The sequence below is a fragment of the Vicugna pacos genome, chromosome 5 (assembly GCF_048564905.1).
Source record: "Vicugna pacos chromosome 5, VicPac4, whole genome shotgun sequence".
In the NCBI taxonomy this organism is placed as follows: Eukaryota; Metazoa; Chordata; class Mammalia; order Artiodactyla; family Camelidae; genus Vicugna; species Vicugna pacos.
In genome coordinates this window covers 34,397,982-34,419,958 of record NC_132991.1, presented here as the reverse complement: position 1 = coordinate 34,419,958, position 21,977 = coordinate 34,397,982, and the positions used below count along the sequence as shown (strand labels likewise).

At 39.7% G+C, this 21,977-nt stretch overlaps 1 protein-coding gene and 1 long non-coding RNA gene across 5 annotated transcripts in view; one reads left to right on the top strand and one right to left on the bottom strand.

Annotated features, from left to right (window-relative positions):
- Positions 1 to 221: 221 nt before the first annotated feature.
- On the bottom strand, positions 222 to 21,346 carry DAPL1 (death associated protein like 1). 2 transcript variants are annotated; one of them, XM_006196194.3, is made up of 4 exons: positions 21,213 to 21,346; positions 12,487 to 12,574; positions 8,776 to 8,836; positions 222 to 506 (listed from the first exon to the last, which is right to left on the bottom strand). In XM_006196194.3, exons 1-4 carry the CDS (start codon positions 21,268 to 21,270, stop codon positions 390 to 392), a joined length of 324 nt encoding a protein of 107 aa, XP_006196256.1. In that variant the 5' UTR covers positions 21,271 to 21,346; the 3' UTR covers positions 222 to 389. The 2 variants fall into 2 exon arrangements, with proteins under 2 accessions (XP_006196256.1, XP_072817120.1); XM_072961019.1 differs by lacking the exon at positions 222 to 506 and adding an exon at positions 7,447 to 7,546.
- Positions 21,307 to 21,977, top strand: part of LOC116280628 (uncharacterized) — a 30,440-nt gene continuing 29,769 nt past the window's right edge. For all 3 annotated transcript variants that reach the window (XR_004190067.2, XR_012072610.1, XR_012072609.1), the window contains exon 1: positions 21,307 to 21,486. This is a non-coding gene — a long non-coding RNA (uncharacterized lncRNA). The remainder of the gene's footprint in view (positions 21,487 to 21,977) is intronic.

Sequence of the window (21,977 nt, the reverse complement as noted above, 5' to 3'; positions counted from 1 at the left end):
GTTGGCCTTTGAAAACCTCAGTGTACTCCTTTTAACCTTTGTCTCCAGGGAGAGCTCGCTGTGGGTGGGGCAACTCAGGTCAGCATCGAGGAGAAAAAGCTTATCCAGGGAGGTGGAGTGGAGTAGTCCCACGTTCTAGGTTCTCCACTTACCTAACAAAATTACACACATCAGCATTAATGTGAGCCTGACCAGGACCAAAATGAGGCCCCCAAATGCACTGGATTTACAACTTTGGATGCTTTATTATCTAAAGTCGAAAGAAAAGATACAAAAGCTGTTTTATTTATCAAGCAAGTTCACTAGGCCTATGGAATGTTTTGCTCCTTTTTGCTAAGCTCTCAGATATTTGAGGCAGTTGGCTAGACGGCTGTGTTTTACGTTCCAGCTTAACATTTTCGAGGCTGTTGAATAATGTAGATCCTTCTCAGTGGAGTGACCTTCTGCAGGGCAGGTCTGGGTTTTTGATGTGCCATGTGCACTATTGCTGGAAATTTATGGCTGAGCTAAAGGTGAGAAGGAAAGAAAAAAATAAGCTTATTGGATCTTTTGGGTCGTAAAGTATTAAAGTAGTAGAAAGCAATACAGTTGGTCGGGGAATTTCACAATTCTGTTTTTTTTTTTTTTTTTTACATTTTTTATTGATTCATAATCATTTTACAGTGTTGTGTCAAATTCCAGTGTTCAGCACAATTTTTCAGTCATTCACGGACATATACACACTCATTGTCACATTTTTTTCTCTGTGATTTATCATAACATTTTGTGTGTATTTCCCTGTGCTATACAGTGTAATCTTGTTTATCTATTCTACAATTTTGAAACCCCAGTCTATCCCTTCCCACCCTCTACCCCGCCCCCCACCCCGGTAACCACAAGTCTGTATTCTCTGTCCATGAGTCTATTTCTGTCCTGTATTTATGCTTTGTTTTTGTTTGTTTGTTTGTTTTTGTTTTTTAGATTCCACATATGAGCGATCTCATATGGTATTTTTTTTTTCTCTTTCTGGCTTACTTCACTTAGAATGACATTCTCTAGGAGCATCCATGTTGCTGCAAATGGCATTATGTTGTCGACAATTCTGTTTTCTTCTTTGACAGTATCTCTTTTTTCCATGCCACTTCCAGCTCTGGACCCAAGGGTGTATGTGTTAACCCGAGTTTTCCTGCAGAACATGTTTCTAACTTTTAAAATTATAAAATAGATTATATGTGATAATATATGTGAAAAATAAATGTGCATTATATATGTTTTGAAGTGACATTTTAAAGGCAAAAATGGTTAACTGTACCCTCATCAGTCCTCTAATGTTAGCAGTTGTTCTCCCACTACTGTGCATACGTGGAACAATACATGCTAAGAAGGAACGGGGACTCTGGAGAAGGTCCGGGGTGAGGAGGGGGAACCTCTCAGATGTCAAAAGATCCAAAGTAAAGAACCTCTGAAAGAAGTTAGAAAGGGTTAGGGTTATTTTTTAGGTTGAAGCATGTGAAATTGCTATTTCTGTAGGTAAAAAATGGTCTAACAGTGGCCATTTTTAATGGTTCAGTCTCAACAGCCTGGTAAAGAGAAGGCTGAGGATGAATTGTTAGCTTCAGGTAACAAAAGTTCTCACTAGCCATCTCCGCAGAAGACATCTATGAGGAAATAAGCTTAAGTAGATTTAAAATAACACAGATTTTGACAATAAGAGGAATTTCATATGGAACCAAGAGACCTTATGGAATTTACATTAAGGGCAGCTAAAGAAAGGCTTCCCAATGCCCTGAGTCTTTCAGATGGTTTTCCTAGGAGGAGAATTTGGACCCAGTGGTCTTTTGGGTCCATTCCAGTTCTGGGTAAGCCCATGGATTCAACATAAATGTATCTAAGGACATCTTTCTTGGCCAGCAAGGAGGGGATGCTTCAGCTCACTAGGAATTTAATTTATCACTGTTGAACTTAGATGCCCTTGCCCTGACACTCAAATCAAATAAAAGGGGAGATAAACTGTTCATGACCCCCAACATCACACTGTTTATGGTTTGTTTGGGCTCTTCTAAGCCAGGGAAAATATATGTGCCTTACATCTCTTCTCAAATGTCCCTGACCTCTAGGCACACAGCATTTTCTTTCATGTGAAACTTGACTCCAGAAAGTTCTTTCTTCTTGGTCTTAAAAAATTAAACACACTAGAAGAACATACATTGATGTGTTAACGATTATCTCTAAGGAGTAGGAAGATGAGCAATTCCTGGTCTTTTTCTTTACTTTGCTTTTGTTTTTCTAAAGGTTTTCTTTTACAATGAGAAGGTGTAAAAGTTATATAATAATTAAACCCAAGGATGGTCTAAGCTGGTATTCTAGTAGAAAGGAAGAAACATAATTGAGGTATTGGTCATAAATGTTGCTTTAGAATCTAAAAAAACAGAGCTAGTGATTTTTTTGCTCAGATCAATTATCATACCACATAACATTTGTTTTATAGTATGGTCAGGGCAAAGTGTTTTGTTTTGCTTTTCTTTTAACATTAGAACCAGGAAGAATCTTAAGAGGTCACTGATTTCAGAAGTTTTCTTCCAGACCAGGTGTCTTTAGTGTCAACTAAAACACATGGATTATTTCAGGTTAGCTCTAAATCACATTCCAGAGATTACAGGCAGGAAGAACAACCTGGCAAGTTACTTAAAGTCAAATGTAAGGTAAAGGGGGTGGTGGTGAGAAAGGAAACAAACAAGTAATTCTTATGTAACAGAAATCTGGGCAATTAGCCAAGGTAGGATGGGGCAAGATGACAAGTTGAGACAGAGAGAGAGAAAGCCACAATGTTGACTGCTGTTCTTAAGAAGTCAGAGTGACGATGGGTGGAGGTGGGAAAGGAAAGGGGAGAGGAAAACTGTGAGGACACACATTGCTTAATTTGGCATTAACTCATTATTTGGTCATTTCCAGAGTTATCTCCACAATTCAGGGGCTACATTTTTCTTTTTAGTCATTTAAAAATTACAGTAAAATACATATAAAATGTACCATTTCAACCATTTTTAAGGATATAGTGGCATAAAGTACACCTACATTGTTGCATAGTCATCACTATCCTTCATCTCCAGAAACTTCTCATCATACCAAAATGAAGTTCTGTGCCTATTAAAGAATAACTCCTTGTTCCCTCCTCCCCCAGCCTCTGATAACTGCCATTCTACTTTCTGTCTCCATGAATTTGACTACTCCAGGTACCTTATCATTGTGGAATCACGCAATACTTGTCCTTTTGTGTCTGGCCTATTTCATTCACCATAATATCTTTAAGGTTTATGCATGTTGTAGTATGTGTCAGAATTTCCTTCCTTTTTAAGGTTGAATAATATACCATTTTATATATAGAGTGAGAGACCGCATTTTGCATATCCATTCGTATGCTGATGGACACTTGGGTGGTGTCCGCCTTTTAACTGTTATGAACAATGCTGCTATGACCACTGCTGCACAGATATCTGTTCAAGTCTCTACTTTCAGTAGTTTTGGGTATATATATGCAGAAGTTAAACTGTTACAATGAATGGTAATTCTATATATTTATTTTTTGAGGAACTAACATATTATTTTTCATAGTGGCTGCACCATTTTACATTCCCAGCAATAGTGTACAAGGGGTTCCAGTGGAACTAAGGGATTTAACTGAGGTTCTAAAAGGTCTGCTCAACTGCTTTTCAAGAGGGGAATGCCACAGATCAGAAAGAATGGGAGACTGTCCCTGGGAGTTGTTGGCCATCTGTGATCTGGTCCGGGAAAGTTAAGGGGGAAAAAAGAAAATCAGCAGGATTGAGAAAAAAGTGGAAATAATTCTAGCAAGGATAATAGCCTTAGAGAAACTGTCCATGATTATTACATTACAAGTGTACAGACTTTGGAGTGTCAAGGCTTCAAAGCAACTCATGAAGATACAACAAGAGAGCCAAGTTCTCTTTTTCATATACCCCACACCTTCAGTCAGGAGCACCCTAATGCAGAAGGACTTGGGGGCTGCGAGCGGAGAGTCTATAAGGGGTCTATCTTCAGAATCAATGAAACTATGAATAAAATAGTCAACCCTTAAATACCCTAATTTTTTTTGTAGATTTTGTATCATTGGAGACAGGAGTACTTTATTTTTAATTCTGAACTAGAAATAAATAGGAACAGCTTTCCAGAGTCCAGCTGGCAACCAGGTGTGCTTTAGTCTGGCATTTTAACTTTGGGGACACTTTGCAGTTTTCATTATTCGTCTGTAAAACGACAGGGTTTGTAGAATGAAAGGTGTTTGTCTGACTCGTTAGGGGAAAAGAATCTAGGGTAACCCCACGAAAAAAGAATTCGAGGCCAGCATATGTGTAAGGATTTTGCCTTGCTGTGGTTCCATCCCGAAAGGGGCAAAATATTGAACCTGAAAAGCAGATCAATAGAAACTTCCACATTGAGAATTTACCATCACCTTAGGTAGCTGTGACTTCAGAACCAACATTTTTAGTTTCAGAGAAGAAGTCAAAGAAGTATGATAAAAGTCTTTATGATTAGAGCTATGAAAGAAATTCTAGATGCAAGAAAATCAGTGGCAGGTTTTGTTTTAGTGCCTGAAGTTAGGTGGTGTTAGCAGACGGATAGCTCTTCCATTCATCTTTCCAGGGCGTTAACTTCCAACTTGAATGCTGGCACTTAGATTTCCACACCCCGTTAAGCAAAGTGCTTAAAAACAAAGCATTCAGTTTGAGTCAATGAAATTCACGGCTACTCCTACGGTGATGTTAATTTACAGAACAAGAGAAATCTTTTTAGATTTGCAGATGCTTTTGCTGTTTTCCTCTCCCCCAGGATCCAATTTCATTCACATCTCACTAACTTTGGCCATGGGGACACAGCTGGCAGCTTGAAAAGTGGCCCCAACCTAACTAGGCTTGAACACTCCACCCCACTCCACACCATAACCCAACCCCATTACTAATGCTTGAACTGTATGCTTTTATGTTCAGAGACACTTCCCAACTATTGCCAAATTTAACATCTGTAACTATCCAGAGTGTTACGGAAACGACAGGCCAGTCAAGAAACAAGCACCACTTGGAGGGTTGGAGTACTCAGATGTATTACGCCGGAGGGCTCAGAGGGGATTCTGCTCCGAAGGGCTTCTGCTCTGAAGCTCTGAGCACCTCCAAGACGTGCGCATGAGATTTTATAGGGTAAAGTACAAGCTTGGGGTATTCGGACAATAGGCATGGAACAGCTTTAGCATCATTATCATCATAAAGGTGGAGGCAGGGAGTCAGCAAACCAACATTCCAAAGCCAGATATATATCTCTGAAAACCCAGCTGGCTAGCAAAAAACATGAACAGCAAACCAACACTAATTAACCTATATTTACAAGTTAGTCTAGCAGAACTCAGATCAGTATTCCAATACTTAGACTTGTGAGTTGTTAGCCCAGCCCAGCCTCTCCTTCACATTCCTAGACTTGTGAGTTATCTTGTTAGACCAGCCCGGTTTTTCCTTCACAAGAGAATTAATATATTTGGCAGCATCATTCTTTCTCACTGCCTGCTATAAAAAAAAACACACACACAAGTAAACGAGCAATCAGAAATCTCAGAGGAGCTACGTGACTTCTAAAAGGTCAAACAACCTCTAAGGAGTAGGAGGAACTCGGTCTAAGACCAGGTTTCCCAGATTTTTAGCTGAGAGAGCTTTGGGTTACATAACTCCTCTTCGCAGGAATAAACACATGCGGCCCATCACTGGGCAACAAGAATTCTCATTATTTGGGGCTGGAAGAGGAGGGTAGGGTAGGAGAAAGGGAGTCAGGAGCGAGGTCTGTGTGGGGAGGAGTGAGAGAAAGTGGGAGGGAAAATTTTAGGCTGCTTCCCACTTAGAGCTGTACAATCCCAACCTTTGGGGAATTGTCTTTCAATCTCTCAAATCTTAAACCCCAGGTTGGTTTTAAAGTAGGGAATCCAGACATGAATAGCAAATAGATAGAAATTTCTTGCCATGGTTCAATGGTTGATGAGGCCTTCTGACTAGGGCTGTCCTCTCTCTGTTTCTAAGTTCTTAAATTGGCATGAGAATTAACATGTGTTCCAGGAACTAGACATAATTCTAGCTGAGGGCATGAATGAATATTAATAAATGCAGAGGCTATGACCCTCATTTCTGCTACTGTATTTCTTTTAGCCAATCGTATATTGTTAGATCTTCATGACAATATATATTGTTGGGAGAATCATTTGTAATGCAGGTGAATATTTATCAGCAGATATATATATCTCTATTTATATACATTAAAATTTTTTTGTATGAGGCTATATAGTTATTCTTTTTTTTCATTAAAAAATTAAGGTATAATCTATCTAGAGTAAAACATATACCCTCTTTAGTATTCAGTTCTATGGGTTTTCACACATGTGTGGTTTGTGGCCCCTCACCAGAATCAAGATAGAGAACCGTTCTTTCACCCCCCAAATTTCCCTCCTGTCACTTTGTGGTCACCTCCTCCTCCCAATCTGTGGCAACCACTGATCACAGCAGATCTATTTTTTAAAAGGCATTGGTCTTTCCACCCCAAGTTGACCTTTATTATGAAATCCTACTACACTTCAGGTAGAATTACAGATTTAGGGAGGATTTTTCTTAGCTGTAAGGAAACATGTGGATCCCGCCAACTTCCATACTCAAGATAGTCACTTATGGTAACCTTGGGAATTGATTTTATTGCTGGCCACTTATCCTTTGCCTGGATTCCAAGAGATGCCCCTAGGATATCTCCCTGGGAATAGATGCTAATGCTTACTGAAGGCTAATGTGGTCCAGTTCTGTGCTGAGTCCTTTGCACATGTTATATAACTTCACTTAATTTTCACAACATCTCTGTGAAGTGGATACTATAGTCACATTCCCATTTCCAGATGATGAAACAGAAGTACAGAAAAGTGAAGAGACCTGCCCAAGGACACACAATGACTAGCAAATGACAGAGCCAGCATAGGACCCAAGCCCCCGACCTCTGATGCCGAAACCTGTTTGAACCAGTTGTCTCTGCGGTCTTACCAACAGCCGTACACCAGTGGGCATTGAGCTAAATGTACCAGTGGACATTAAGCTAAGTGTTAAAGGGCTTTAAAACAGATATAATTGCTGTTAAAAATATTTGTAACAGCACATCAGCTCCATGTTTTCTAAATACAACTTATTATTGTTATTGTTATTTGATTCTTCTTTTTATCTTTGAAACCCAGAAGTGATATTTTTAACTGAAAGGGAAAGAACCCTTTTTGTCATAGACATATGCACATATGTCTATGAAATCAACACCGACTCTGGCACCATACCTAATGTACATAGTCAGCCTTTACTGACCACTCTCTTTAAACATTTTAGTTCAGGTTAACACGTATTCTACAGGAATACCCCATTTAGTTCTACTTACAACCTTGCCCCCGAGGAACGGGCATTTAGTGGAGAGGACCAAGAGAATGAGAGAAGCAGGAGGGAGCAGCCGGCGTTGCCCTGGCAGGTCATCATCCATCCCTGCCCTCCGTCTAAACCCAGAAGGCAAAGAGTCACATGCTGTCACCTCAAATCTATCTGATGAGAGAACAGAGCCCCCATAAGAGAAGGCTCTGTAGCTACTGTCTGTGGTCAACATCTCGCCTGGTTCTACCTGCCTTCTGGACTTCAGACATACCTTCTCATTTGGCTGCCGTAAAACCAATGCTTCTAATCAGATCAGAGAGCTCAGACAGGTCACTCTGTGTTGGGCACTGTTCCAAGAGCGCCCTGTATGAGAACCTTATTTATTCCACACAACAATCATCTGAAGTACATGCTCTTCCTTATCTTTATTTTACAAATGATGAATCTGAGGCACAAGCTAAATAACTTGCTCCAGGTCTTAGAGAAAGTGAGTGGAGACACCAGTGCCAAATAGGGGTCCCAGAAGTCTAGCTGCAACACTTCTACTCTAATCTTTTTCAGACCTCTGATTTTGGCAATAACAGCAAGTCTTCCTTCTGTCAAGGATGCCCAGTAACTGTTCCTTCAGTAAATGTGGGGGCAGCAGAAAGAGTGGTTCTTCAATGCCTGAATTCAACGTATCTGCCCTCTAGAAGCAGAATAAGGACTCTTACTCAGCTCACTTAATGACACTGAAAAACAAACTACTGAATCCAAAACTAAACAATTGTGTATGCAGGAAGAACTTTCTGAGTTTCTTGAGCTACTTCGAAAGAATTCAAGATATAGAAATAAAAACAGCAACGGTCAACTACCTTTATAAACAGACAACTAGATAAAGCCAGCCAGTGCCCAGCCTTCCTCCAGCCCTAAACTGGGCAAACCTCCACCACCCATCCTGGCCTCAAATCAAACATTTCTTTGTGGGAATGCAGTGGTGGGGACTGAGGTCAAAAAGTGCTGAATTCCCAACACACAGGCTGTCTTTCTTATAACAACATGCCAACATTCCCAAGAAATATTTGGGATGGCAAAGCAAAGTTCTGCCAATTTGGCATCATGATTCTTGCTTTATTTTCTGCCTTACTTTTTGGAAATGATTTGTTAGACATCAGGAATTTGGGAGAATCAGCTTTTCTCATTAAAACCACTTCATGTTCCTTGAACTGAGAGCAGATTCTTTTGCAAGGACATCAAACCTCTGAGTTAGAAAAAACCTCAGTGGTCATCAGCTCAGTCACCCATGCAGTCGAATCCACTGAGCAAATACTGGGTGGGAGCATCAGTCACGTGACACGCCTCACCCACAGCTCACCTTTTCCAGCGTGTCACTCAGGGCATCCATCGTCTGTATTTTGGCGACATTTGCAATGGCACTGTGAAGATGAAAAGAGACTTCATATAGAAACAGAAACTTTCCCACGAAAGAGACTAAATGATTTGTACAGTGTTTTCTACTTGGCCTTTAAGCTTTCACTCTGCTTGGCTACTCCTAGAAAACAAAAACAAACAAATAAAAATCTTGCTCTATGTGCCCATGTGCTAGGCCAAACATAATTAATATTTTAAAACTTTTCATCGAAGTACAGTATCCATGCAGAAAAGTACACATATTACCAACATTAAGGTTGGTGAATATTCACAAACTTGTAACACTAGTTAAGCTAGTTGCCCCCAAGGATAATTACTAACCTGTTATAGCCCCATACATTAGTTCTGACTTTATTTATACTTCATAAAATGCACTATCCAGTGTATACTCTCTTGTGTCTGGTTTCTTGTCTTAGGCCAAGTTATTTTGTAGGAGAGTTTCCATCAGGGCTGAGCCTACAGAGCAGTTTCTTGAAGGGAACTCTGCACTTGGCAGATGTTTTTTCTGGACGGTTTGTGTTGGTGAGCAGAAGTTATTAGGAAATGGACATAGATTGATGATGCTTAGAAATTTACTTTCTATGATACCTTTTTCAAAAGCTATTCTCCTAGAAGACATAAGGAGAGTTGTGTGTCCATGAAATCGAGGCAGTGATATCCACATAGACACAAAGCCAACGTTAAAGAGCAGAGGTGGATTTATCAGGGCCTCTCACTGCACAGTCTCCTTCCAAGGCCCTGGGAGGGGCCATAGCCATTTCATATTTGTGATTTTATTATTATTTTTCCTTAAAATAGCCCCATAATTCTATAAGCTTCAGGTCCCACATATCTGTATCTGTCCCAGGTAAATAGGGCAGGAGTGAACAATTTCTTGCTATTTAAGGTCTGTAACAGTGCAACTCCCATCTTCAATAACTTTTAATTAGAAAACAACTGAATTTTTAAAGAGGATTCCAACTGCCACTTTATGACTTTCCAGGCAACTCCTCTCCCCGCACTGTTCACCTGACATTAGAGTTAATAGTAAGTCCCAGTGGTAGAGGTGCAGGGAAATGAATGACTTGTCCCCTGGGGACCAAAGAGGAGGTCATTTCCAAGCTATGAGTCTTTAGTTCCTGAGCCCCTGGCCCAGGGTTGTTAACCGGTGTCACCATAAACAGGCCGTATGCCGAGTCAGACTTTAGCAGTGGGATAGGTTTTGAAATTAACCAGCTGGCAATTCAACGACAGTCTGGTGTCACTTAGGGGTGCTTTCTCTACTCTAGGAACTGTCCTAGCCGCTGGGTCAGGAGAGATACCACGTGTCACCCCTATCCTCGAGGACTTAGAGCTTTGCTTTCAACATGTGATGATTATTTTTTGATTCAGAAGAAACAAAAACTTCACGCCAAAGGGGCAAATTTTAAAAACCTGAGGTGTAATTGACATATTACATTAGTTTCAGGTGTACGGCGTGATGATTTGATATTTGTATATACTGCAAAACGATCACAATAAGTCCAGTTAACATCCCCCACCGTACACAGTTACAAACCTTTTTTCTTGTAATGAGAAGTTCCAAAATTTATTCTCTTAGCAACTTACAAATATACAACACAGTATTATTAACTACCATCACCATGCTGTACATTACATCCCCAGGACTTACTTATTTTGTAACCGGAAGTCTGTATCTCTTGACCCTCTTATCCATTTTATACCCCAGCCCCAAACCCCTCAGCCCAGCTTTGGCAGCCACCAATCGGCTCTGAGTCTGTGAGCTCGAGCTGTTGTTGTTGTCGTTGTCCTGTTTTTTTTCTTTAGATTCTACATGTAAGAGGGGTCATATAGTATTTGCCTTCCTCTGTCTGACTTATTTCACTTAGCATAATGCCCTCAGGTTCCATGCATGTTGTCACAAATGGCAGCATTTCCTTCTTTTTATGGCTGAACAATACTCCTCTGTGTGTGTGCGTGTATCACATTGTTTTATTCATTCATCTATCGATGAACAATTGGGTTGCTTCTGTATCTCGGCTACTACAATGATACTGCAGTGAAAGTGGAGATGCATATATCTTTTCAAGTTAGTATTTTCATTTTCTTCAATTAAATACTCAGGAGTGGAACTGCTGAACCATATGGTAGTTCCATTTTTAATTTTTTGAAGAAACTCCATACTGTTTTCCATGGTGGCTGCACCAATTTATATTTGAAACCAACAGTGCACAAGGGTTCTCTTTTCTCTACATACTTGCCAACATTTGTTATTTCTTAACTTTTTGATAATAGCCATTCTGAGAGGTGTACAGTGATATTTCATTATAGTTTTGATTTGCATCTCCCTGATGATTAATAATGTTGAGCATCTTTTCATGTACCTGTTGGCCATCTGTATATCCTGTCTTCTTTGAAAAAATGTCTATTTAGATCTTCGGCCTCTTTTTAAATTGGCTTCTTTGCTTTTTTGCTACTGAATTGTATGAACTCTTTACATATAATGGTTAGAGTATTTCATTTCATTTATTTTATTTTACTTTTTTTTTTCGGGGAAGGTAATTAGGTTTATTTATTTATTTTGATGGATGCACTGCGGATTGAACCCAGGATCTCATGCATGCTAGGTAGGCACTCTACCACTGAGCTATACCCTCCCCCAACATATTTCATTTTAAAGTAGAAAAATCCTCAAAAAATTTCCTTCCCAGAAATCAGGATGAAAACTTTAAAAGTAATCTAAAAAGTAATTTTGTATGAAAACAAAACAAAACAAAATACCAGAGAAATTCCATAGCCTATTCTGTCCACATTTTCTTTCTGAGACTGTTACCATTTTAACTCACGGACATGCCTGCGCATCCTCCAATTCACTCCTTTTGATCATTCATCAACTCATCTATGGAAACCATCCTGAAATTAATAGCCTCTGAAGTGCCCCTCATTACATTACTTGGAGGAGCCTCTTTCCCATGTTTATTTCTTTTTGAATGCACTGTTTCCCTTCCCAAGGCATAGAGTGGCATAGCCATTTGTGCGAGGGATCCAGCTCACAGCTCTCTGCTTAGCTCTGAGAGCAGCGCAATATATCAAGGTCATGGCGAAGGAGCAGGTTGAAAACAACCTCGGTATCTAGATGCCTTCCGGCTGTGCCAAATATAGTGGCCATTATTTTCTAAATAATTAAGTGATGAATGTAAAAGAAACAAACATAAAAGCACTTATTTTTAATTCAGGAGATTTGCTTCAGCAGAAAGTATATTTTAAAAACAGGGCCAGCGTAGGGATAGTACTTTAAAGGCTAATGTGCAAGTTATAAGATACAGGGATGTGAGTCAGGTTCAGGGACATTCAGGACCGTGCTTTTTAAGTAGGAGGCAGCTGGGCTGGCTGCAGAGAGGAGGAGAATGGGCAGAGAGAGCCCTCCAGACCATAGTTACCTTTCCCCTAAGGGTGCCTCTCACCTGCTGGCCACCACCACCCTCCCCACCTCCCCTCCTCCATCATCATCCATCTTGTCCCCTCATCCCTGCACCCTAACCATGCTGCTTCTGACCCTGGTTAGCAAATGCCTAGGGAGCCTTGGTTTGTCCTACTAGATACAGCAAAGCCTCTGATTCCTGGAAGTAGAGGCACTTGAAACTCCTCTAGAGGAAGAAGGCAAGCAATCCCTTACCTGGTTTTCTCTAATCCTGTTTTTTTGGTGTGTCTCTCCAAGATGCCAATTTCTTGTTTTTTGGAAATTCGCTTTCCTCCAGCTTTTACTGTAAACAAATAAGCATCAACAGGGAGTCATGGTTAGAGCAGCAAGAAGTTTGCTTTCCTATTCAAGGTATGAAGTTAGATTGGAAGAATTTCAGAACTTATTTTTTTGAAGAGCTAAACTTTTATCTATCTAAAACAACACAGTAAAAAGTTACCCTGCACTAGCATAATAGAAGAAAAAATATTTCAGGCAAACAAGGTGGGATGGAGAGAAGGATTGTGGTTTGCTTGTTTGTGTTCAGAGATGGGGAACTGAGGTTAAAAAAGCAAGGGAGTTTACACCCTTTGATTTGGGGAGGAGATAACAACTGTTATATGCCCTTAGGCATTTCACTGAAAAACATTTTTTCTTATTATCAAACCAATTACATTCTTCATGATAGCAACTGACAATTACAATATGACCCTCCTGTTTTCCCACAAGATTAAAGTTTGTGCAAGGCTTGTATTTTTTTTATTTTCCCAACCAGAGCTTTCAAAAACTAGATTGGAGAATGAGCCAAAAGTCAGGGCATGCAGTGATAACAGGCATTTAATTCAGAAGAGATGCTCTGATCCCACCAGATACCCACCTTCCATCCCAGACCCCAAACCTCCGATGCTGGAGGAGCTCAGATGTCCTAATAAGTAATTAAATTGCATTAATAATCCTGCCATTCAAGAGATCAATTAGTGTTAATTAGGCTACAGATGACCTAACAGCAATTCAAGTGTTTAACAATGTCAGATGAAATCAACTTTTGAAAAGGAACAACCCATTTCAGAGTGCAAGTCAAAGCAAATACTCTTTTCTGTTCCCAGGAAATTTGTCACATCTGAAATCTGACAAGCTCAAATGAGAAAAAGCTAAATGAACACTGGTTTGTCTGAACCTGTTAATTCTTTTTCTGGAAATATCAGATTAGCAATTTTCTAAAACTAGTTCCAATAAAGTGAAAAATAGGAAAACTTACTCTATTTCTCAATGCCCTCATGAATTATCTTCATCATTTTTTTAAAATTATGATTTAATTAATTTTTGATTACGTAATAGTACATGCATAAAACACACAGTTCAAAAGGCGTGAAAAGGTCCGCAGTCTCTCTTCTACCATTGTTTTTAAGCCTCCAGTTCATCTCCCTAGATACCACTAATGTTATGTTTCCTCCATATTCATCCACAGATACTCTATACATGTATCTATGTATTATTACTATTATTATTTTAAATGGCAGCATAAGATGCACATTGTTCTACACCTTGTTTATATTTTTCATTCAGCCATGTATTTTGGAGTAATTTCTCAATGTATACAGAGAGAATACCTTTCTTTTTAACATCTACTTTAAAATCTCATTCTATGAACATTGTGTTTACTTAACCAATTCCCAAATGTTGGACGTTTTAGACATTTCTATTCCATTACTATCACAAACAATGCTGCAATGAATATCTTTTTACATACATGATTTTGTATAAGCAGAAATATATCCATGGGATAAATTCCTAGTAGTGATCTTGTTTATTCTTAAGAGTACGTGCATTTGGAATTTTGTTAAATCTTGCCAACCTGAACTTCAGAGGTGGCACCAGTTTACAATCTCACCAGCTATAGTGACAGTGATTGTTTCCTTATCGCAGCAATGCGAGCTAAAGAAGGTTTTGGTTTTGTCAGACAATCAGTAAAAAAAAAAAAAAAAAAAAAAAGGTAATTTCCATTTCTTACATTTTATTAAAAGTCAAGCCTGTTTCTGTGTTTCAGAAGCCAGTTGTATTTTCTTTTTATAAACTGTTCAAATTTTTGGCCCATTTTTCCTGTTGGACTTCTGTTCTCTCTTGTCTGTTTATACACTATTGCAACCCTACTGTAATGATTGTAGCATTACAATATATTTTAATTTCAATAGTCCTTCTAGCTACATTTTCTGTGCAGAATTTTACTAACTGTTCTTACATATTTATTGTTCCACATGAACTTTAGAATTAGTTTGTCAATTCCCTCCAAAAAATCCTGTTGGTAGTTTTTTAAAGGTCTTGCTCTAGATTTATAGATTTTTTTTTAAAAGGGAAAATTCATGTCTGTATATTCCTGGTGGCTCTCTATTCAAGAACATGGTCTGCTTTTCCATTGTTTACATCTTCTTTTGGATCCCTCAGTAACTTGTTCATGTAACTCTTACACATTTATTATTAGGTTTATTCCCTAAGCACTTTATCTTTGTTGTTGCTGTTGAACTAGGATCTGTTCTTCCATTATAGCTCTAATAGACAGATGGTTGTTCTTATATAAATGTTACTGATTTTTATAACCAGATCTTAATTGAATTCTCTTATTGTTTATAATATTTTTGTTGATTCTCTTAGGTTTTCCAGGTTAAAAAAAAGATACAAATAATTGTAATGTTACTTCCTCAGTAGCAACAGTGGACATCTTTGTCATCCTCATTTTTAAGGGATTGCTTTTAGTGTTTTTCCATAAAGTATGATGTATACTTAATTGGATGTATACACACATATTTATTTTCCATACATATATATTCGTATATATTTCTTTCATCATGTTAAGGAAATACCCTTCCATTACTATTTCATTGGGTTTAAAAAATTATAAATACATGCTGAATTTTATCAAATCAATTTTAGCATTTGTATATATGATCATATGATTTTTCTCTTTAATGTGGTTAATTATATTAATAGATGCAAAAGGCTTAAAGATATATTAATGGATATTTTACTATCAAACCATTCTTGTATTCATAGGATAAACTCCACTTGGTCATTTTGAATCACCAAGTTGTTTTTTTTTATTGATTATAAAGGCATCTCACTAGAATTTTGTAAGATTAGATGCAGTCTAGGAAAAAAATGCTATTTCCATACATAGGATGCTTTAAACTCTCACACACACACACACACACACACACACACGGAAAAAAGGCATACAAAATAATCAGCAACAGAAGTGAAATGGTGTGGAAATGTCTTCTGAACAGCTATGGAAAACAGAAGTGAAACAAACCAAGGGATGGCTTTTTCTGGAAGGCTGCTTGAGGAGGGGGTGCCTCTGTTATGGGCAGGGGTGGTATTCAGAGCACTGTTAATCCTCTACCAAGAGGAATCAAGTCACAGTAGCTCTGGGCCCTCCAGCAGCGTCTTTTATCCTCCCCATGACAGAGCCCTTAGAACACGGAGTGCTGTGACTGCTGTCTTCTTAGCGCTCCTTCCGTCGTCTCTGGTGCTATTGTTTTTACACATTTTTTCCCATGAAATATTATCGCCGACTGTGGAAGCAAGCTTGTTAGAGTTAAAACAAGCAATAGTTAAAGACGAGAAGGACTTTGGGATGTTGAGTTCTGTGCTACTCATTTGAAAGGTCATGGACCATCTAGAGAATGTCCAGAGGAGCATGACCAGAGTGGAGAGGGAACCTTGTCACACTAGGAACTGGGGAATCTGGAAAGATCACTTCTGAGGACGCAAAGACTCAAGGGAACGTGTGGGGCCACCTTCCAGAATCTGAGGGGCCATCATATGGAGGAGGAATGGTTTCCTGGTGAGGAAATGTTATGCAGGGTCAGAGAACTCTACCCCTCCTAAGTTCTGTGACCTTGGGCAAGATACTTAAACTCTTCTGAGGCTCAGTTTCTGCATCATTCAAAAGGGAATAATGCTAAGAAGTTTCTTCTGTATAGCACAGGGAACTATGTTCAATATCTTGTAATAATCTTTAATGAAAAAGAAATGAAAACAAAGATATGCATGTATATGCATGACTGGGACATTGTGCTGTACACCAGAAACTGACACATTATAATTGATTGTACTTCAATTAAAAATTTAAAAAAATTTTTTTAATTAAAAAAAAAGAAAATCTAAATGGATCTCAGGATAAGAAAGAACTTTGCAACACTCTGCCCAATCTAAATAAATAAAGGATATATCATGTTAAAAAAGGGAATAATACTGATTGTTTATGTTGTTCTTGAGAACAGAGGTGATATAATCACCTGGTACATGGTAGGCACTTAATAATTAGTAGTTATTATTATTTATACTTCTGTTTTTCCAGAGGAGAGAATGAAAACCAAAGAATGAGAGTTCCAGAAAGGCAGAGTGTGGCTACATATAACTGTGTTACTCAAAGTGAAGTAGGTTGCCCAGTACAATAATATGTCCTTGGCCCCTCCGGTATTAAAGAAAAGAAGTCTATCTGCCATGAATATTTCAGAGAGGTTTTGGGGAATTTGGTAGAAGTTGACCTAGATGATTTTTATTATAAAGTCTTTGCTGTGATTCTGTCTCTTTCCATCTACCTACTAAAGAAAATCCATCACTTCCCTCCTTTTTGAAAGAATATAGAGCACTTAGAGAAACAAATGCCAGGAGAAATTTTAACAGAATGCAAACATGGGAGTTCTTCATTCTTAAGAATAATAAAACAGAGACATCTGATGGGAAATTAAAAATCCTCCCGTAAGATTCATACTTCCATCCAGGAGACCTTGAATCCACCCAGGGCTGTGGGCTCTGAGTGATTTAGGAAGCATAAGTAAACCATACCTCAGATTTTCAGAGCATAGTTCTTCTACCAAACTTGTTCTGGGAGGTAATCTCACTTGGTCAGCCATGTACAGTACAAAGAATCAGAAGAGACTCTCCCCATACTACAGATGGATACACTGAGACAGAGATTAAGGCTCTCAGTACACCGGGGTGATTGAACTGGATGGAACCAGTTTGTGGGAGGGTCATCTTCAAAGCTCTCTGGGTATACTGGTCACACTTATCTCCCTGGATCTAGACAACCCATTGTAAATAAACATTTGCAACCCAACACAATCGGATTCTTGCCCATTTTGCTTACACCAGACAGTCTGACTCATGGGATCTTTTCGGTTTCACAGTAACTAAATTAGTTCATTTAAATTTGTAATCATTTACATAATTCCATGTTTGAGACTATACTGCCTTTGACCCTCTGTAGTAGGATCAACTGGAATTGGGCAAAGTACAAAATGAGCTGATTTACCTTTTTAACAAGACTTTGAATACAGATGCACATGGTAAGATTTTAGGTCCTTTCAATAAGCAAAATGAACTAGAAATTTTAAAAAATGTAAGAGAGAGGTGCTCTTTTAGATAATTTCATTAAAAAACCTTAGTTGATGTGGTGAAAATGAAACTTTGCTTTCCTATGGCTGAGTAAGTATTTCTAACTTTTCAAAAGTAGACCCTTGAGTTTAGAACACTGGATAGTAATTTTCCAGTTAAGATTTTCCAGGCATTTTGCACAGTGTTTGCTAGAGAGGAGTCAAGATAAAGAAAGACAAAGCCTGTAAGAACAATGGAGTGTCTTCCCTTCACTCATCAGTGGAAGATGTACGTGAAAAAGCTGAACTCCACAAAGTTTTGTGCAAACTCTGCCTGTGACTTCCAACTTCCATTTAAAGATTTTAATTAAAAGGTTAGCATGTTTGCCAAACGCTTCCTTTGCATTTGCAGTTGATTTTGGGGGTACAAATTCTAAGCAGCCGATCAAGACCCAAAAGACCCTCATCAGGAAAAACTAGGTTTTGTTTGTTTTCAACAGAGGTACTGGAACTCCCAGGACCTAAGCCTCGAGCAAGCTAAGCATGCTCTCTGCTACCTGCACCCCCACCTCCCCCGAGGAAACATTTGTGAAGCAAGGAGAGAGGGCTTGGCGGGGGCACACTTCATTGTCAAATCTCTGCCCTCCTGCTCACCAGCTATGTGGCATTGGGTAGGTCCGTCAACCTTGCTGACTTTTAGTTTGCTCCTCTGTGAAACAAGGGCGATGGTAGATCATCAGTCTGCAGGGCTGTTGCCATGTCTAGAAGGCTCTGTGCAGTGCCAGGCACACAGGGATGGGTGAAGAGCAGCCATTTTTGCAGTCATCAAATTTCTGCCCCTGTGATGTGTGGGGTAGTGGGTCTCGCAACCTCTCTTTTGGACCTCACTGATCGACTCCCATAAGGTGACATGAGCGGACTGGAGTTGAGAGAATTAAGCCTTTGGTGTTTGCTTTTTAACAAATGATACTGGTCCTTCTGCAGCTATGGTTCCCGCCTTCATCACCATTTTCAGCATTAGTTCCACACTTAGGGATACACTCCCCCAGCTTCCCTCTCTTTAATGAGCCAGAAAACTGATTCTCTCTGGGGGTTCACTGGTGACCCCGCCAATGGCTCTGATTCATTTGCCTTGAACGAAATTAAAAAGTGCAATGAATATGGGAAATACTCACAAACCACTGCTCTTTCTGGTTGATAGTGTATGTGCTTAGCTTCCTTGGATTCCCTTCTAGTCACACGTTTTTGGTCGTTGATATAATGGAGCTCTTATAAAACTGAGTGCAAAGCAAATCAAAACTGCAGAAAACCCAAAGCTAAGCTTCCTAGAGCCCAGGCCTCCTCATGTTTAATGTAGTCCTGTTTCGCAGTGTAAATTTATAACCACGGCTCACAGAGGTGCAATATATTATATAATATACATGAAAGAAAAACCACTAAGCACTCCACCCATAGGTGGGAAAAAGTTACAGACGGCTGACTTTTGAGTGGTTTCATTTTTAACTATGATGGGGCAGGCACATGGATCTACCGCAATTTCCTTCTGTTCTGACAACCGCAGTAGTGCCTCCTGCAACCCTCAAACATCCAGAGGTCTTGCAGTTGGGGAGAATAACTTCTTCTGACAGCTATGTGTTTTATGAGGCCTGCATTTTACAGGGATTAACATTCATGTGCTGGGTACCTTACATAGGCTATCTCCTTTCACAGTCATAACAACCTTACAATGTCGATGTTATTTATTGCCCCCTGTTTCAAAAATGAGAAAACTGAGGCTGGGAGACATGGGAGGGAAGCAGGGTTTAAATCTAGGTCTGTCTGATTCCAAAGGCCATGTCAGAACTTTCCCATCACATCATGTCTGCGTCCCATGTTCAGGGATCTGTCTATTGCCTGTAAAAATCAGGTGAAATTTAATGGAATTCTGGCCCTGAATTCTTTTTGTTCCATAAATAAAATTTGGTACTGTAGCAATCTGGTTTAGACTTAAAATAGGTATCAAGGCAAGTTGAAGGATGAGGCTTCTTTGTTCCCTTGTTCTCTGTGGGGAGGAAAAAGTCTGCCTTCATCTCCATTCTAATTATCCCAAACCTCTTATCTGTGGTGTCACAGTTCATAATAATTAATTGTCATGCCAGAGGCATTGTGACATGCCTGATGGAGTCCTGGTGTGCTGTGTACACAGAGTAATTAGCAATCATTAGTGGTGGGGACAGAAAGTTCCTGGTGGTTTCATTCAAACTTTCATTTGGTTAAGTTTATCTCTGTGTATAAATGTCATTTAGCAAATCAGGTGTTAGTGGAACTATTTAATGAGGGACTGGGGTGGAAGTGGCGGGAAGAAAACAGTGTTTTGTTTTGTCTTTGTGTATAAACTTCTCTTCTAATAATTTGCATAGATGGTTCTTGATCATTAGTTAGCATCATTAACTTTATATATAGAGCATGTTAAATATTACTAAACTCAGTTACAAATATAAAATGTCAGGAGCCTGCCACAGGAGATCAGGGCACCGTGCTGAGAACTGGAAACTCAGAATTAGTAGTAAAAATTCTGACTCTTTTCAGCTGGGCTGCCCACCAGAAAGCTACTGAAACTTGTGTCAGTTTCTGATGCTTTGTGAAGCTTACACCTGCCATCACCCTCTGCAGCAAAGATTACTGAAATAACCTCAGCTTAGAGGAGACAGAGAATTATACCAATAAATAAATTTTGATAATGGAGAAAGGCAAGAACAAAACAGTCAAGCTTTTGAGATCTTTCTTAAAGAAAAAGAAGAAAGGCAGTTGAAAGAACATAAAACCGGCTAAAAATAGGCCTGCATGCCTCAGCCAATCTATATGAACATATGGTTAAGTACAATAAAACTAATTTCCATATTCCAGAAAGTTGATATAAATAGCATACGTTAAAAAAGAAAGAAAGAACTGTGGATGCTTTGCAAAGTACCTTGATAGCTACATTTTCTAGTCAGCCCCTCCCATGCTTGAATCCTTACTGGAAAGTGCTCCTCAGCCCTCAGCCTGGGGACAGGCAAAAGACATCACTGATAACACTGACCAACCCCAGTGCCTGAGGAGGGAGGGAGAAACTGGGTTGCTCTCCTCCGTGTGGAGCTGGTTTGCCTGGGTACGAAGTCAGACGATGTACAGGCATTTTGGAGCGACTGAGTCTGAAAGCTGGAACCTCTAGGGAGGAATGTTTCCATGGCAATAAATCACCTTCCAGGTGAGGATGTGTCCCTGCTAACCTACAGCCAGGGAGGGAGGGTCCAAGCTCCTCACCTACTCTTCCCCACAAGCACGGAATCCCCGTACTCCCAGGTATAATTACGTTTTAATTCAACCGGAGCCTGACAAATTTCCGGGTGGTTTTTATACACAAGCGTAAAAGGATCAGAGATAAAGGAGGAAAGCAGGTTGCATGAAGTTAAAGTAACAATGAGAGGCGAGAGCCTCTGCTCTGCTGGGCGCCTCTGTCGAAGGAGTCAATGGAAGGAGGGGCGGCGGCAGCAGCAGTGCGGCCTTGCTGTGCGCAGGACAGAGGGCAGGTGGGCAGCCTACCTGCGGGAGGATGCCCCCCTTTCAGTGCGGAGAGCGGGGCTTGCGCTTCATTTGCCATAGCGCGGGCCAGTGCGAGTGCGCGCCGTGCTCGGGAGGCTGAGTGCCAGCTGCCGCTGCCCCACCGCACGGGCTTTATGGCTTCACACGGGCTGGGGGCGGGGCCCCTTCAGGGCTCTGCTGAGCAGCAACAGGGCTTGTCATCTAGCTTTTCTGGGAACCTACATCTCCTTGGCAAGTTTTCTCTTAAAAGAAAACTTCTTATTCCCTTCATCTGGTAAGTCAAGGTAGACGGCTAAGGGAACTCTTTCACAGGAGGAAGGGGAAAGGATTAAGCTCAGTGGAATTCTTTTTCTCTCCAACCATTTACCCGTCAAGTATGTATGGTGCACCTTCAATGTGACAGGCTCTTTGTCATTTACAGGCATGACAATGAAGGCAAGATAAGATCTTTGCTTCAAGACATCAGTAATCTTTCTGAAGAGACAATTATGAAACAGTGTTATGCCTTTATTTCAGTCTTTGCAACTGTAAATATTTATACTAAGAAAATAATTGGGGATGTGTACAGAGATTTCTGCAGAGGATGGCAACTGTATATTTCTCTCTCTCTTTTTTTAAGTATGAATTGAAATCAAAATAAACATCCCCAAATAGAGAGGGATAGTTAAAGATAATTATGAGAATACTATGAAAACATTACAAATTGTGTTTTTAAATAACATTTAATGATGTGGAAAATACTCATGATAAGATAGTGAAAAAGTA